General features: G+C 48.0%; 1 protein-coding gene and 1 long non-coding RNA gene across 21 annotated transcripts in view; one reads left to right on the forward strand and one right to left on the reverse strand.

The window, feature by feature from the left end:
- The window catches only part of epb41l2 (erythrocyte membrane protein band 4.1 like 2), a 101,855-nt gene extending 86,707 nt beyond the window's left edge, over positions 1-15,148 (forward strand). For 19 of the 20 annotated variants that reach the window (XM_056236359.1, XM_056255184.1, XM_056242868.1 and 16 more), the window contains 3 exons: positions 2,314-2,394; positions 3,925-4,036; positions 14,095-15,148. In XM_056236359.1, the coding sequence (XP_056092334.1) occupies positions 2,314-2,394; positions 3,925-4,029 (186 nt within the window). In that variant the 3' untranslated portion in view covers positions 4,030-4,036; positions 14,095-15,148. The remainder of the gene's footprint in view (positions 1-2,313; positions 2,395-3,924; positions 4,037-14,094) is intronic. The other variant, XM_056246515.1, reaches the window with a different exon arrangement.
- LOC130090625 (uncharacterized) lies at positions 14,774-15,318 on the reverse strand. Its single transcript, XR_008807743.1, has 2 exons — positions 15,008-15,318; positions 14,774-14,901 (listed from the first exon to the last, which is right to left on the reverse strand). It is a non-coding gene; the product is annotated as an uncharacterized LOC130090625 (long non-coding RNA).
- Between the last annotated feature and the right edge of the window lie 745 nt (positions 15,319-16,063).

Genomic DNA, 16,063 nt, shown 5'->3' on the forward strand with positions numbered 1-16,063 from the left:
ACACACACACACACACACATCACCTCTGAGTCACTCTGCACCACCACCACCACACACATCACCAAGGTAACACACACACACACACACATCACCTCTGAGTCACTCTGCACCACCACCACCACACACATCACCAAGGTAACACACACACACACATCACCTCTGAGTCACTCTGCACCACCACCACCACACACATCACCAAGGTAACACACACACACACACACACATCACCTCTGAGTCACTCTGCACCACCACCACCACACACATCACCAAGGTAACACACACACACACATCACCTCTGAGTCACTCTGCACCACCACCACCACACACATCACCAAGGTAACACACACACACACATCACCTCTGAGTCACTCTGCACCACCACCACCACACACATCACCAAGGTAACACACACACACACACACAAATCACCTCTGAGTCACTCTTCACCACCACACACATCACCAAGGTAACACACACACACACACACACATCACCTCTGAGTCACTCTGCACCACCACCACCACACACATCACCAAGGTAACACACACACACACATCACCTCTGAGTCACTCTGCACCACCACCACCACACACATCACCAAGGTAACACACACACACACATCACCTCTGTGTCACTTTGCACCACCACCACCACACACATCACCAAGGTAACACACACACACACATCACCTCTGAGTCACTCTGCACCACCACCACCACACACATCACCAAGGTAACACACACACACACATCACCTCTGAGTCACTCTGCACCACCACCACCACACACATCACCAAGGTAACACACACACACACACACACATCACCTCTGAGTCACTCTTCACCACCACCACCACACACATCACCAAGGTAACACACACACACACATCACCTCTGAGTCACTCTGCACCACCACCACCACACACATCACCAAGGTAACACACACACACACATCACCTCTGAGTCACTCTGCACCACCACCACCACACACATCACCAAGGTAACACACACACACACATCACCTCTGAGTCACTCTGCACCACCACCACCACACACATCACCAAGGTAACACACACACACACACACACATCACCTCTGAGTCACTCTTCACCACCACACACATCACCAAGGTAACACACACACACACATCACCTCTGTGTCACTCTGCACCACCACCACCACACACATCACCAAGGTAACACACACACACACACACACATCACCTCTGAGTCACTCTTCACCACCACACACATCACCAAGGTAACACACACACACACATCACCAAGGAAACACACTTGGGATTTTTAAAGAGTCTTGGTTAAAGTGTTATAAAGTCAAGAACCAAACCAATCCGCTACGAGGAGAATCACAACATTACAAACTTTTATTTGAAGCAAACAATACAAAGGCACCAGACTGAACGTGACCGCTTTAGTGAGAGAGCACTGCAATCCCATGAAGCTCTGCCAACATGTCATTTAATTAATAACAATGGAGAAATACGGAACTACTCGTGTACAAATGTTGATTATATATATAAACGGTATATTTTAAGTTTATTGCAAAATATGCATATTTAAGTATTTTGAGTGTAGGGACATTGGCTTAATTACGTCACCTGCAGTGCTTCATGGGAGTGGGCGGAGCTAAAGACATCTTTTGGGCGTTTGCTTGTTTTGACTCTGATTGTTGGATTTTTCTCCACAGCATTAATGAGTGATGTAGTTTTTCTCCACATATTCTATATATAGCTCACAGTCCAGCTGACTGTACAGGTTTAGAAGTTACCGTTAAAGTTCAGCTTCCTCATGGAGCAAATGAGTGCAGTTTTTCCTCCCGGAGCCGGCTGATTGGCTCTGATGCAGAACTGACCGAACGCAGTCGGCTTTTCCTCCCTTGAACATTAAACACAGAGGAACCTGCTAATGTCCATGTCAGAAGTGGGTTTAGTCTGATCTAGGACCAGTGTTTAAATACAACTAATCAAAACTCACACTGCACTGAAAAAACATGGTGTAGGATTTACTTTAACAATTACCCTCAGAAATTGCTAGTAAATTCCACAAATAATTTCACAGAAACATCAAACTTTAAAGCAACAACTGAAATAGTATTTTCTTGTAAAACGTACTAAAATAATTCGTTTTAATTGCGACTTTGACCAAAATCATTTTTACAGTGTACTAAATTCACATTCCTGATCCTCTAAAACTGCTACTTTATTGTTTAATCTGAATCCAATGTTCCGTCCTCCATTATTCCTGCTGAGCGCTGTGTTTGTGTCACATGACGTCTGTCTCTTTAATGATTGACAGACACTAAAGGGCGGGCTGTCAGAAACTCGCATCGAGAAGCGCATCGTCATCACGGGAGACTCGGACATTGATCACGATCAGGTGAGATACACACACTCACGCACACACACACACTCAGTTACACGAGACTCAAACACACACACACTCATTCATACATACACACTCACACACATACACACACACACACACTCACTCACTATCTCTCACAAACTGACACACTCTCTCACACACACACACTCACTCAGTTACACAAGACTCAAACACACACACACTCATTCATACATACACACTCACACACACACTCACTCACTCACACACACGCGCACACACACACACACACACACACTTACTCACTCTCACACACAGACACACACACACACACACACTCAGTTACACAGAGACACACACACACACTTACTCACTCACACAGAGAGACACACACACACTGACACACTCACACACTCTCACACACACACACACACTTACTCACACACAGACATACACACACACACTCACTCACTCACTCTCTCTCACACACTGACACACTCTCTCACACACACACACACACTTACTCACTCTCACAGACAGACACACACACACACTCAGTTACACAGAGAGACACACACACACATACACTGACTCACTCACACACACACACACACACACACACACACACACACTTACTCACTCACTCACACACACACACTTACTTACTCACTCACACACACAGTTACACAGAGACACACACACACACTCACTCACTCACACACATACACACTCACTCACTCACTCTCACACACACATACACACACACACACTTACTCACTCACTCACACACACTGTATTTTTCTTAAAGAACAAAAGAAAAAAGATTGACAGACCATCTAGGCCAAAGTAGTGCTGGGCGATAAGACCAAAATCTTATTTTATTTTACTTCGTTTTATTTATTTGGTTATTAATAAGATCAAAGAAATAATTTTCAAATAATATGACAAATACAGTACAAGATAAAAAAATAAACGGCGCTTTTTAAAATTTATTCAGCTATTGTAGGTTTATTTTACAGCAACACTCAAATAAGAAATTGAATAATCAAATGTAAAATTAAAACTTGGCGTGGTCTTTCTTCACTGTATGAATTGAACATAGATGAATCCATATTAATCAACAGCAGTTATTGACTGAAGAGCAGTGAGTGTTTGATGATAACGACTGATCATATATGATACAGTAATATCTGTAACGCAGATCGCGGAGGCGTTTCACTCGTGACCTGAGCGCTGTACGTACAGTGTGTGTCTCGCTGGGCTCGTGGTGTTCAGTGTGACGGCCAACAGTTGCAGAGTAGCTGCTCTTTATAACCCTGAGCTGTTCTGTGACGCACACACACTTCCCTGATACACCGGTTACCATAGCGATGAGACTGAGACATGGTTCTCGCAGGTCCAGCGCTGCAGATGCATGTTCCCCCGTCATATGTGTGTCATTCAGTTGAGTTTTCATTCTTGTGTTGAGTTGAGTTGTTCATTTTTTCAGTTGAATCTTTTGTTTGGTTTGTGTGTGTGTGTGTGTGTGTTTGGTTGTGTCTCTGGGTCACCGCGTGGGGTCAGGCGTTGGCCCAGGCTATAAAGGAGGCCAAAGAGCAGCACCCTGACATGTCGGTCACTCGCGTGGTGGTCCACAAAGAGACGGAGCTGGCCGAGGACGAGGACTGAAGGACAGGTAAGCACATGGCAACTCACCATGGCAACAGCAGCGCTCTTGACGACTGGCTCCTCCTCCTTCCTCCTCCTGCGCCCAGAGCCTCTCGTTTCTCCCCTTTTCTTTGTCTTTTTCTTGTGTTTGTCTCTTTATTTCCTCTGTCCTGGATCTGCCAGCTGCTCAGTGTTTAATTAAACAGCGGAGACTCTCACTCTCAGGGCTTCCTTTCTGAACAAACTGGATCTGGATTCATTTTACCATAAAATCACATTATTTTAGAGGTTCCTCATATGACTCGTATACCAGTAAAAAAATCAAACTTCGATACCACAGCTAAAACTACTAGCCTAATGTAAATGTAAAACATGATTAAAGATAAGTAAACAATGAGTAATACAATAAGAACAAATAATGAAATTAAAGCAATAGCACAAATAAATACAATAGAACAAAGATGCAAATTAAATAATCAGGTTTTCAGGTCGGTCTAACAGTCATTTCAGGTACTGAAATTTTATATGAAGTTATCAAATGTAAAATAACACTGCATAATGTTCACTGTATAAATTGAAAAGATTAATCCTTATCAAAGTTAGAAAGCGTATTCCGTCAAGAGCAGTGAGTAATTGTTTTCTTTGTCTTTTGTTAAACATTAAAACACATGGCAGCAGGAATATTAGGCGTCTGTCACTTTAAGAGCTGATGCACAGTAGGGCTGTCAATCTTCCTCTAATACTATTCGAATTCCATTCCTTATTTTATTTAATATTCGAATAATATTTGAATATTAAATGCTCAAATTCATCCTATTATTAATATTTACGACATTACTCAGGCTTATGGATCGCCAATGCCACTATAGCATGTGGTTGTTGTTACACGTTCTGTCCACTAGAGGGACATCTAACATTACAATAAACATTTTATTCATGCTGAATATGGTTGAAGCGCTTCCGATGGTTTTCGGCTAATATCTCCGCTAAAACACCACCAAAAATTCTGAAACTTATATCGTTATTTTCAGTTCGACTAGACGGTTCCAACGAGCTTGGTGCTCGCTGAGATATTTGCGCTTGGGGGGTGCTTTTTTACGCTGTTAAACATTTACCATTTTTGACAGTATTGTTATGATGATACAGCATGGATAATGTGCACAATTGTGTTACGATTCAAAAACATTATTGTTCATCAGACGAAACAAAAGGATTTCATTTTCACATGTGTGTAAGCCAAGGCGACGAGAGGCAAGATTGCATAAATTGTTTTGTTTTTTAAATACATAAAGCAATATTCGAATAGTATTGATTTTTTTTAATATTCAAATTATTTTCGGAATTTGTTCCAACAGCCCTAATGCACAGATCTATATACTGATACTGTGAACACTTTTCCTTCCACAACTGTTTACGTTCACTTCAGACAGACTGTGTACATCGCACAGCTGATTGGTTGTTGTTGCATCAGCGGCCAATGATCTCCGGCTCAACATTCAGACAGAGTATGTTGCTGTTAGCAGTGCAGCGCTCTCTCTTGAAGCCCTCCCTGTCCCCCAACTCCACCTGTGTAGATCTGCGACGGGTTAAATCATGTCTGTCACATGTGCAGCAGCAGCGCTCTCTCTTGAAGCCCTCCCTCTTCCCCAGCTCCACCTGTGTAGATCTGTGACGGGTTAAAGCATGTCTGTCACATGTGCAGCAGCAGCGCTCTCTCAGAAGTCCTCCCTCTTCTCCAGCTCCACCTGTGTAGATCTGCGACGGGTTAAATCATGTCTGTCACATGTGCAGCAGCAGCGCTCTCTCTTGAAGCCCTCCCTCTTCCCCAGCTCCACCTGTGTAGATCTGCGACGGGTTAAATCATATCTGTCACATGTGCAGCAGCAGCGCTCTCTCAGAAGTCCTCCCTCTCCCCCAGCTCCACCTGTGTAGATCTGCGACGGGTTAAATCATGTCTGTCACATGTGCAGCAGCAGCGCTCTCTCTTGAAGCCCTCCCTCTTCCCCAGCTCCACCTGTGTAGATCTGTGACGGGTTAAAGCATGTCTGATTTCTCTCTCAGAAGCCCTCCCTCTCCCCCAGCTCCACCTGTGTAGATCTGCGACGGGTTAAAGCATGTCTGTCACATGTGCAGCAGCAGCGCTCTCTCAGAAGCCCCTCCCTCTTCCCCAGCTCCACCTGTGTAGATCTGCGGCGGGTTAAATCATGTCTGTCACATGTGCAGCAGCAGTGCTCTCTCAGAAGCTCTTCCTCTTCCCCAGCTCCACCTGTGTAGATCTGTGACGGGTTAAAGCATGTCTGATTTCTCTCTCAGAAGCCCTCCCTCTTCCCCAGCTCCACCTGTGTAGATCTGCGACGGGTTAAAGCATGTCTGTCACATGTGCAGCAGCAGCGCTCTCTCAGAAGCCTTCCCTCTTCCCCTGCTCCACCTGTGTAGATCTGCGACGGGTTAAAGCATGTCTGTCACATGTGCAGCAGCAGCGCTCTCTCAGAAGCCCTCCCTCTTCCCCAGCTCCACCTGTGTAGATCTGCGACGGGTTAAAGCATGTCTGTCACATGTGCAGCAGCAGCGCTCTCTCAGAAGCCCTCCCTCTTCCCCAGCTCCACCTGTGTAGATCTGCGACGGGTTTAATCATGTCTGTCACATGTGCAGCAGCAGCGCTCTCTCAGAAGCCCTCCCTCTTCCCCAGCTCCACCTGTGTAGATCTGCGACGGGTTAAATCATGTCTGTCACATGTGCAGCAGCAGCGCTCTCTCAGAAGCTCTCCCTCTTCTCCAGCTCCACCTGTGTAGATCTGCGGCGGGTTAAATCATGTCTGTCACATGTGCAGCAGCAGCGCTCTCTCAGAAGCCCTCCCTCTTCCCCAGCTCCACCTGTGTAGATCTGCGACGGGTTTAATCATGTCTGTCACATGTGCAGCAGCAGCGCTCTCTCTTGAAGCCCTCCCTCTTCCCCAGCTCCACCTGTGTAGATCTGTGACGGGTTAAAGCATGTCTGTCACATGTGCAGCAGCAGCGCTCTCTCAGAAGCCCTCCCTCTTCCCCAGCTCCACCTGTGTAGATCTGCGACGGGTTTAATCATGTCTGTCACATGTGCAGCAGCAGCGCTCTCTCAGAAGCCCTCCCTCTTCCCCAGCTCCACCTGTGTAGATCTGCGACGGGTTAAAGCATGTCTGTCACATGTGCAGCAGCAGCGCTCTCTCAGAAGCCCTCCCTCTTCCCCAGCTCCACCTGTGTAGATCTGTGACGGGTTAAATCATGTCTGTCACATGTGCAGCAGCAGCGCTCTCTCAGAAGCCCTCCCTCTTCCCCAGCTCCACCTGTGTAGATCTGCGACGGGTTAAAGCATGTCTGTCACATGTGCAGCAGCAGCGCTCTCTCAGAAGCCCTCCCTCTTCCCCAGCTCCACCTGTGTAGATCTGCGGCGGGTTAAATCATGTCTGTCACATGTGCAGCAGCAGCGCTCTCTCAGAAGCCCTCCCTCTTCCCCAGCTCCACCTGTGTAGATCTGCGACGGGTTAAAGCATGTCTGTCACATGTGCAGCAGCAGCGCTCTCTCAGAAGCCCTCCCTCTTCCCCAGCTCCACCTGTGTAGATCTGTGACGGGTTAAATCATGTCTGTCACATGTGCAGCAGCAGCGCTCTCTCAGAAGCCCTCCCTCTTCCCCAGCTCCACCTGTGTAGATCTGCGACGGGTTAAAGCATGTCTGTCACATGTGCAGCAGCAGCGCTCTCTCAGAAGCCCTCCCTCTTCCCCAGCTCCACCTGTGTAGATCTGCGGCGGGTTAAATCATGTCTGTCACATGTGCAGCAGCAGCGCTCTCTCAGAAGCCCTCCCTCTTCCCCAGCTCCACCTGTGTAGATCTGCGACGGGTTAAAGCATGTCTGTCACATGTGCAGCAGCAGCGCTCTCTCAGAAACCCTCCCTCTTCTCCAGCTCCACCTGTGTAGATCTGCGACGGGTTAAATCATGTCTGTCACATGTGCAGCAGCAGCGCTCTCTCAGAAGCCCTCCCTCTTCCCCAGCTCCACCTGTGTAGGTCTGCGACGGGTTAAAGCATGTCTGTCACATGTGCAGCAGCAGCGCTCTCTCAGAAGCCCTCCCTCTTCCCCAGCTCCACCTGTGTAGATCTGTGACGGGTTAAAGCATGTCTGATTTCTCTCTCAGAAGCCCTCCCTCTCCCCCAGCTCCACCTGTGTAGATCTGCGACGGGTTAAAGCATGTCTGTCACATGTGCAGCAGCAGCGCTCTCTCAGAAGCCCCTCCCTCTTCCCCAGCTCCACCTGTGTAGATCTGCGGCGGGTTAAATCATGTCTGTCACATGTGCAGCAGCAGTGCTCTCTCAGAAGCTCTTCCTCTTCCCCAGCTCCACCTGTGTAGATCTGTGACGGGTTAAAGCATGTCTGATTTCTCTCTCAGAAGCCCTCCCTCTTCCCCAGCTCCACCTGTGTAGATCTGCGACGGGTTAAAGCATGTCTGTCACATGTGCAGCAGCAGCGCTCTCTCAGAAGCCCTCCCTCTTCCCCTGCTCCACCTGTGTAGATCTGCGGCGGGTTAAATCATGTCTGTCACATGTGCAGCAGCAGCGCTCTCTCAGAAGCCCTCCCTCTTCCCCAGCTCCACCTGTGTAGATCTGCGACGGGTTAAAGCATGTCTGTCACATGTGCAGCAGCAGCGCTCTCTCAGAAGCCCTCCCTCTTCCCCAGCTCCACCTGTGTAGATCTGCGACGGGTTAAAGCATGTCTGTCACATGTGCAGCAGCAGCGCTCTCTCAGAAGCCCTCCCTCTTCCCCAGCTCCACCTGTGTAGATCTGCGACGGGTTTAATCATGTCTGTCACATGTGCAGCAGCAGCGCTCTCTCAGAAGCCCTCCCTCTTCCCCAGCTCCACCTGTGTAGATCTGCGACGGGTTAAAGCATGTCTGTCACATGTGCAGCAGCAGCGCTCTCTCAGAAGCCCTCCCTCTTCCCCAGCTCCACCTGTGTAGATCTGCGACGGGTTTAATCATGTCTGTCACATGTGCAACAGCAGCGCTCTCTCAGAAGCCCTCCCTCTTCCCCAGCTCCACTTGTGTAGATCTGCGACGGGTTAAATCATGTCTGTCACATGTGCTGCAGCAGCGCTCTCTCAGAAGCTCACCCTCTTCCCCAGCTCCACCTGTGTAGATCTGCTGCGGGTTAAATCGTGTCTGTCACATGTGCAGCAGCAGCGCTCTCTCAGAAGCCCTCCCTCTTCCCCAGCTCCACCTGTGTAGATCTGCGACGGGTTTAATCATGTCTGTCACATGTGCAGCAGCAGCGCTCTCTCTTGAAGCCCTCCCTCTTCCCCAGCTCCACCTGTGTAGATCCGTGACGGGTTAAAGCATGTCTGTCACATGTGCAGCAGCAGCGCTCTCTCAGAAGCCCTCCCTCTTCCCCAGCTCCACCTGTGTAGATCTGCGACGGGTTAAAGCATGTCTGTCACATGTGCAGCAGCAGCGCTCTCTCAGAAGCCCTCCCTCTTCCCCAGCTCCACCTGTGTAGATCTGCGACGGGTTTAATCATGTCTGTCACATGTGCAACAGCAGCGCTCTCTCAGAAGCCCTCCCTCTTCCCCAGCTCCACTTGTGTAGATCTGCGACGGGTTAAATCATGTCTGTCACATGTGCTGCAGCAGCGCTCTCTCAGAAGCTCACCCTCTTCCCCAGCTCCACCTGTGTAGATCTGCTGCGGGTTAAATCGTGTCTGTCACATGTGCAGCAGCAGCGCTCTCTCAGAAGCCCTCCCTCTTCCCCAGCTCCACCTGTGTAGATCTGCGACGGGTTTAATCATGTCTGTCACATGTGCAGCAGCAGCGCTCTCTCTTGAAGCCCTCCCTCTTCCCCAGCTCCACCTGTGTAGATCCGTGACGGGTTAAAGCATGTCTGTCACATGTGCAGCAGCAGCGCTCTCTCAGAAGCCCTCCCTCTTCCCCAGCTCCACCTGTGTAGATCTGCGACGGGTTTAATCATGTCTGTCACATGTGCAGCAGCAGCGCTCTCTCAGAAGCCCTCCCTCTTCCCCAGCTCCACCTGTGTAGATCTGTGACGGGTTAAATCATGTCTGTCACATGTGCAGCAGCAGCGCTCTCTCAGAAGCCCTCCCTCTTCCCCAGCTCCACCTGTGTAGATCTGCGACGGGTTAAAGCATGTCTGTCACATGTGCAGCAGCAGCGCTCTCTCAGAAGCCCTCCCTCTTCCCCAGCTCCACCTGTGTAGATCTGCGGCGGGTTAAATCATGTCTGTCACATGTGCAGCAGCAGCGCTCTCTCAGAAGCCCTCCCTCTTCCCCAGCTCCACCTGTGTAGATCTGCAACGGGTTAAAGCATGTCTGTCACATGTGCAGCAGCAGCGCTCTCTCAGAAGCCCTCCCTCTTCCCCAGCTCCACCTGTGTAGATCTGCGGCGGGTTAAAGCATGTCTGTCACATGTGCAGCAGCAGCGCTCTCTCAGAAGCCCTCTCTCTTCTCCAGCTCCACCTGTGTAGATCTGCAACGGGTTAAAGCATGTCTGTCACATGTGCAGCAGCAGCGCTCTCTCAGAAGCCCTCCGTCTTCCCCAGCTCCACCTGTGTAGATCTGCGACGGGTTAAAGCATGTCTGTCATGTGTGCAGCAGCAGCGCTCTCTCAGAAGCCCTCCCTCTTCCCCAGCTCCACCTGTGTAGATCTGCGACGGGTTAAAGCATGTCTGTCACATGTGCAGCAGCAGCGCTCTCTCAGAAGCCCTCCCTCTTCCCCAGCTCCACCTGTGTAGATCTGCGACGGGTTAAAGCATGTCTGTCACATGTGCAGCAGCAGCGCTCTCTCAGAAGCCCTCCCTCTTCCCCAGCTCCACCTGTGTAGATCTGCGACGGGTTAAAGCATGTCTGTCACATGTGCAGCAGCAGCGCTCTCTCAGAAGCCCTCCCTCTTCCCCAGCTCCACCTGTGTAGATCTGCGACGGGTTAAAGCATGTCTGTCACATGTGCAGCAGCAGCGCTCTCTCAGAAGCCCTCCCTCTTCCCCAGCTCCACCTGTGTAGATCTGCGACGGGTTTAATCATGTCTGTCACATGTGCAGCAGCAGCGCTCTCTCTTGAAGCCCTCCCTCTTCCCCAGCTCCACCTGTGTAGATCTGTGACGGGTTAAAGCATGTCTGTCACATGTGCAGCAGCAGCGCTCTCTCAGAAGCCCTCCCTCTTCCCCAGCTCCACCTGTGTAGATCTGCGACGGGTTTATTCATGTCTGTCACATGTGCAGCAGCAGTGCTCTCTCAGAAGCCCTCCCTCTTCCCCAGCTCCACCTGTGTAGATCTGTGACGGGTTAAATCATGTCTGTCACATGTGCAGCAGCAGCGCTCTCTCAGAAGCCCTCCCTCTTCCCCAGCTCCACCTGTGTAGATCTGCGGCAAGTTAAATCATGTCTGTCACATGTGCAGCAGCAGCGCTCTCTCAGAAGCCCTCCCTCTTCCCCAGCTCCACCTGTGTAGATCTGCGACGGGTTAAAGCATGTCTGTCACATGTGCAGCAGCAGCGCTCTCTCAGAAGCCCTCCCTCTTCCCCAGCTCCACCTGTGTAGATCTGCGGCAAGTTAAATCATGTCTGTCACATGTGCAGCAGCAGCGCTCTCTCAGAAGCCCTCCCTCTTCCCCAGCTCCACCTGTGTAGATCTGCAACGGGTTAAAGCATGTCTGTCACATGTGCAGCAGCAGCGCTCTCTCAGAAGCCCTCCCTCTTCCCCAGCTCCACCTGTGTAGATCTGTGACGGGTTAAATCATGTCTGTCACATGTGCAGCAGCAGCGCTCTCTCAGAAGCCCTCCCTCTTCCCCAGCTCCACCTGTGTAGATCTGCGACGGGTTAAAGCATGTCTGTCACATGTGCAGCAGCAGCGCTCTCTCAGAAGCCCTCCCTCTTCCCCAGCTCCACCTGTGTAGATCTGCGACGGGTTAAATCATGTCTGTCACATGTGCAGCAGCAGCGCTCTCTCAGAAGCCCTCCCTCTTCCCCAGCTCCACCTGTGTAGATCTGCGACGGGTTAAAGCATGTCTGTCACATGTGCAGCAGCAGCGCTCTCTCAGAAGCCCTCCCTCTTCCCCAGCTCCACCTGTGTAGATCTGCGACGGGTTAAATCATGTCTGGCAGCAGCAGCATGTCTTACAGGCTCACAGTGATGTCTGTGAGTGTATCGGCAGTAGCAAGTCTCGGTACAATCTCTATTACCATGCCAATCTCCTGAGAGCTGTCATGACAGAACTGATATTTTGTGCCAATTTCCCAGGAATTTCCCCGATTTTGTTCTCAACATGTGAGATGGAAATGCTGCTTTATTCACAACAGTTTTATGTGAAATTAAAATTTTTCTATTCGCAGCTATGACTGGAAACAGTTGTTAAGCCTTTTAGATTAGTTGTGTTTTGGTGGAGCTGCCGTATCGGCTCTGAGGGGAAGCGCTGTCACGTCTCCCGGTGACCTCTGCCCCGACGACACACTGAAGTTCCCTGTGCGGAGAGATGAAAGCGCTTCCTTATACGCTTCCCTCCTTATGTCAACACTGGGAGACTGGGATTAGAAATATCACAGCTCTGCCACCGCTCAGAGATTACACTGTGTCTGGTAACCATGTGACGGATGAAGAGGCCGTCGGAGAGGCATTTCTAGAGCGTTTCGTTCACTAGAAAGTAAAGCTGAGCTCTGTTTCTCAGCACGTCACGCCACATGAGCTTGACTGTGGAGGATTAGCATGTGTTAGCATCCGCCTCCGCCGAAACACTCAGAACAACTCAGCTAAAATGCTCCCGCCACTGAATTTGAGTGCCTGATCATCGGTTTTTAAAGAAGCTGTTCTAGTGCACTAGTTCAAGAAGATAGAGGGGGTAAAGCTCCTTGCACACTGAGTCCAACATTTTTGCACGTTGAAAAATAAATACGACCTCACGTTGTCAATCACGTTTACACACTGCCTCCGAAACTTTCGTCATTCGGATCGGGTTAAATTTTCTGCGTTTTGCGCATCCGTAGCAAGCGTTTTGAGGTGTGTTGACAATTCCAGAACTGCTCAGGATCAATTGGTTCATAGAAATTGGTGGTTTTCTTTTTGATATGTGGCTCCAGTATCACTAGCAAATCATCAAACTGAGCCTCTGACATCCTGACTTTCCTTCCTCTCTACGCAATCTCTGGATTGTTGGATGGATTCCTCTTTCTGTTTCTGTTTTTAAGAAGAGAGAGGACAGCAAAATCATCCTCGCTGCTTGAAGACTCCATTTTGTATTGTTTTGTGAATTTTATCGCAGCAGATTCATTAATGCGCATCAGACTCAGTGTGCAAGGTGTCTGTGCGTGACCAATTTTTAGGATGACGAATACGCAAATTTCGGACTCGGTGCGCAAAGATCTTTAGATGTGTCATCAGCTAATATAACAAACTGCGTGGTTTCGTCGTGTATTTAGAAAAGTCTCCTCGTTCCCCAACTGGAGGTTAGTGAGTGGATGGAAAAGGAAACGAGTATATCAATTAAACTGAATAAATGTGGCTGCACAATAATCATGATCAAAGGCTGGGTTAGTTAAATAACTATAGTCTGATGCGCTGCGTGTTCCAGAGTGAAGCGCGGTGCGATTCATCACATTATAGTTATCATTTACTCTTTACAAATAGTTTTAATTTTACATTGCAATAGTAATTTACCACAGTAATGTACTTCTGTCTTCATTTTTATAATTAAAGTTAAAACACTCCACTAATAATAATAATTATTTTAATTATTATCGACATCAGAGAACCGTGAACCTACGAATGTGTCATTAAAATTTAAAAATCTCAGGCAGTATCAAGTAATAAAATAAGTGCATGATTAGTGAGACACTACGAGCAGGTCAAACGAGTCCAGATTAATCAGCACTAAAACACGTATCAGCGTGTAAAACCACGGAAGCCATTATGAAACGAACGGAAGTGTGTCAGGAGCTTCGGGGTAAGATGTGCCAGGGAAATGTTGATAGTGTCGTGAATACGGAGCCATTAGTTTGATCTCATGTACTCCACTCTGCTCGTGAGTGTGTGTGTGTAATAACTGTGTTTGCTCTTCCCCAGAGCTGAAGTCCCGCACGTTCCTCCAGGGGTCAGAGGTCATCTGTGGAGGAGAGCAGCTCTGGTCCGGCACAGAAACTGCTTCATCGTCTATCATTCAGAACCACTTAGCTAACATCTGTAGCATTTTATTTTTTTAGTGTTTGTTTTATCTCTTTCCCTCAAAAGATTGTCTTTACCATCTACGAAGGCTAGATTTCTGTTATTTTTATTGTTGATTAGTAATTCACATTCCTAGTCTGGATTTGGAGAAGAATCACGTCGTGGAGGAGTACAGTGTAATAATAATAATAATAATAATAATATGAGGAGCGTGAGCATATGAAGGTGATACTGAACCTTTAGGGGGTGGGGGGCGATGGGGGCGGGGCTAAAGATTGATTGATTGGTTTTCATGATGTGTTTTATAAGGGACCAGCAGCACAGGACAGTGGCACTGTGTGATTTCTCACTGGTGGACGGCAGTGCCAATCTTTCCTCTATGCAGTCAAGCACACACACACACACACACATTCCACCAAGGGGAGGAGGAACGCCTTCTACCTCTGAGCAACAAGACGAAACCTTACAAACTCCAGAAAACTTCAAACCTAGGCAGCTCTTTGGAAAGTTTGGGATTTCCAGCCCTTTCCTGGCACCAATATTCATATATATTTGTAGAAACCTGTTTTTTTTTTTTTGGTTTTTAATCTGATGATTTTGAGGAAGTCGGCCTGTTTGCCCTTTTAAATCTTTTTAATCTCTTTCCGATACTTTTGATGAAATGATCAAACGCGACCAAACTGCCAGTGCTAATGTCTCTCTCTCTCTCTCTCTCTCTCTCTCTCTCTCTCTCTCTCTCTCTCTCTCTCTCTCTCTCTCTCTCTCTCTCTCCGTCTCTCTCTCTCTCTCTGCTTCTCCTGTCTGCCTCATGGACCCTGTGTATAGCAGTTCATCGTAGGATTGACTCTCTCTTGTTCTTTTTTTAAGCAGCTTTGAATGATCTGTCATGTTTTTATGCCCCACCCAACCCATTGTGTAACACTCTTCAAAATAAAGTTTGTTTATTCTCTAATAATCCTGCTCTGTCTCGTTGATCTTCTGTGATTGGTTTGTTTGATGTCAGTAGCTCTTTAGCATTAGCATTGCTGTTCTTTGTGTTGGTTAAGTACTAACAGCATTGCCACCCATCCACACGTGTATCAGCATAATCGTCTCTGAGATTTCTGTGAATGACAGACACTAGTGAGTTTTAGAGAGCGGTCTACACAATCATTTCTTTACCTGACAAAACAAGCAAATTGGGTTTCACTTCTCAGGATTGTCTCAATCTAATCCTTCCACCGTACTGATGTTTACGCTTGTTTTTCGTCTTTATAGGTCTAATTGTTCTGGCTTTTCTACTTTTTCGCATGTACAGGTGGGGATTCACGATAAGTGTTGGATTGATCCTTTGCACATTTGCGGGTAAACTTCTATAGTGTAAAACTAAAACCAATTGTAAGGTTTTGTTTGATTGTAAGTTTGCCTCGCGGGCACCACCTATTCCTACACATCTGAAAACACTCATAGCAGCAATAGTCTAGAAGCACAGATATTTCTCAATCCCCCTCGCACACCTGAAGGCATAGGTGTGTGTAGGAGAAAGGCCCAACAAAACCAAAAACAAGAAAATCCTCCACACTATCAATTCTTTGCCAAAGTATCACAATTACTTTATTGGCATATGGAAATGGCTGAATGACCGAAACGTTGCGGCCAATGAGGTAATTTTGATACTTTTGCTAGTATTGATGGTGTAGAGGATTTTTTTTTTTTATCCAGATCTGGATCTCAATCCACACTCCATAGGAGCCCTGTATTTAGTTTCCAAAGACAAATGTTTCACCCTGGTGGACAATAAATATATTCTAACCTTCTCACAACAGGTACCGAATTAATATTGTGAGGTAATGAGTGTCGGATGGTTCTTTCCCATTGTACTGGGCACCAG

The sequence above is a fragment of the Rhinichthys klamathensis genome, unplaced genomic scaffold (genome assembly GCF_029890125.1).
Source record: "Rhinichthys klamathensis goyatoka isolate OS25496 unplaced genomic scaffold, OSU_Roscu_1.1 h1tg000001l_1, whole genome shotgun sequence".
NCBI classification, from domain to species: domain Eukaryota; kingdom Metazoa; phylum Chordata; class Actinopteri; order Cypriniformes; family Leuciscidae; genus Rhinichthys; species Rhinichthys klamathensis.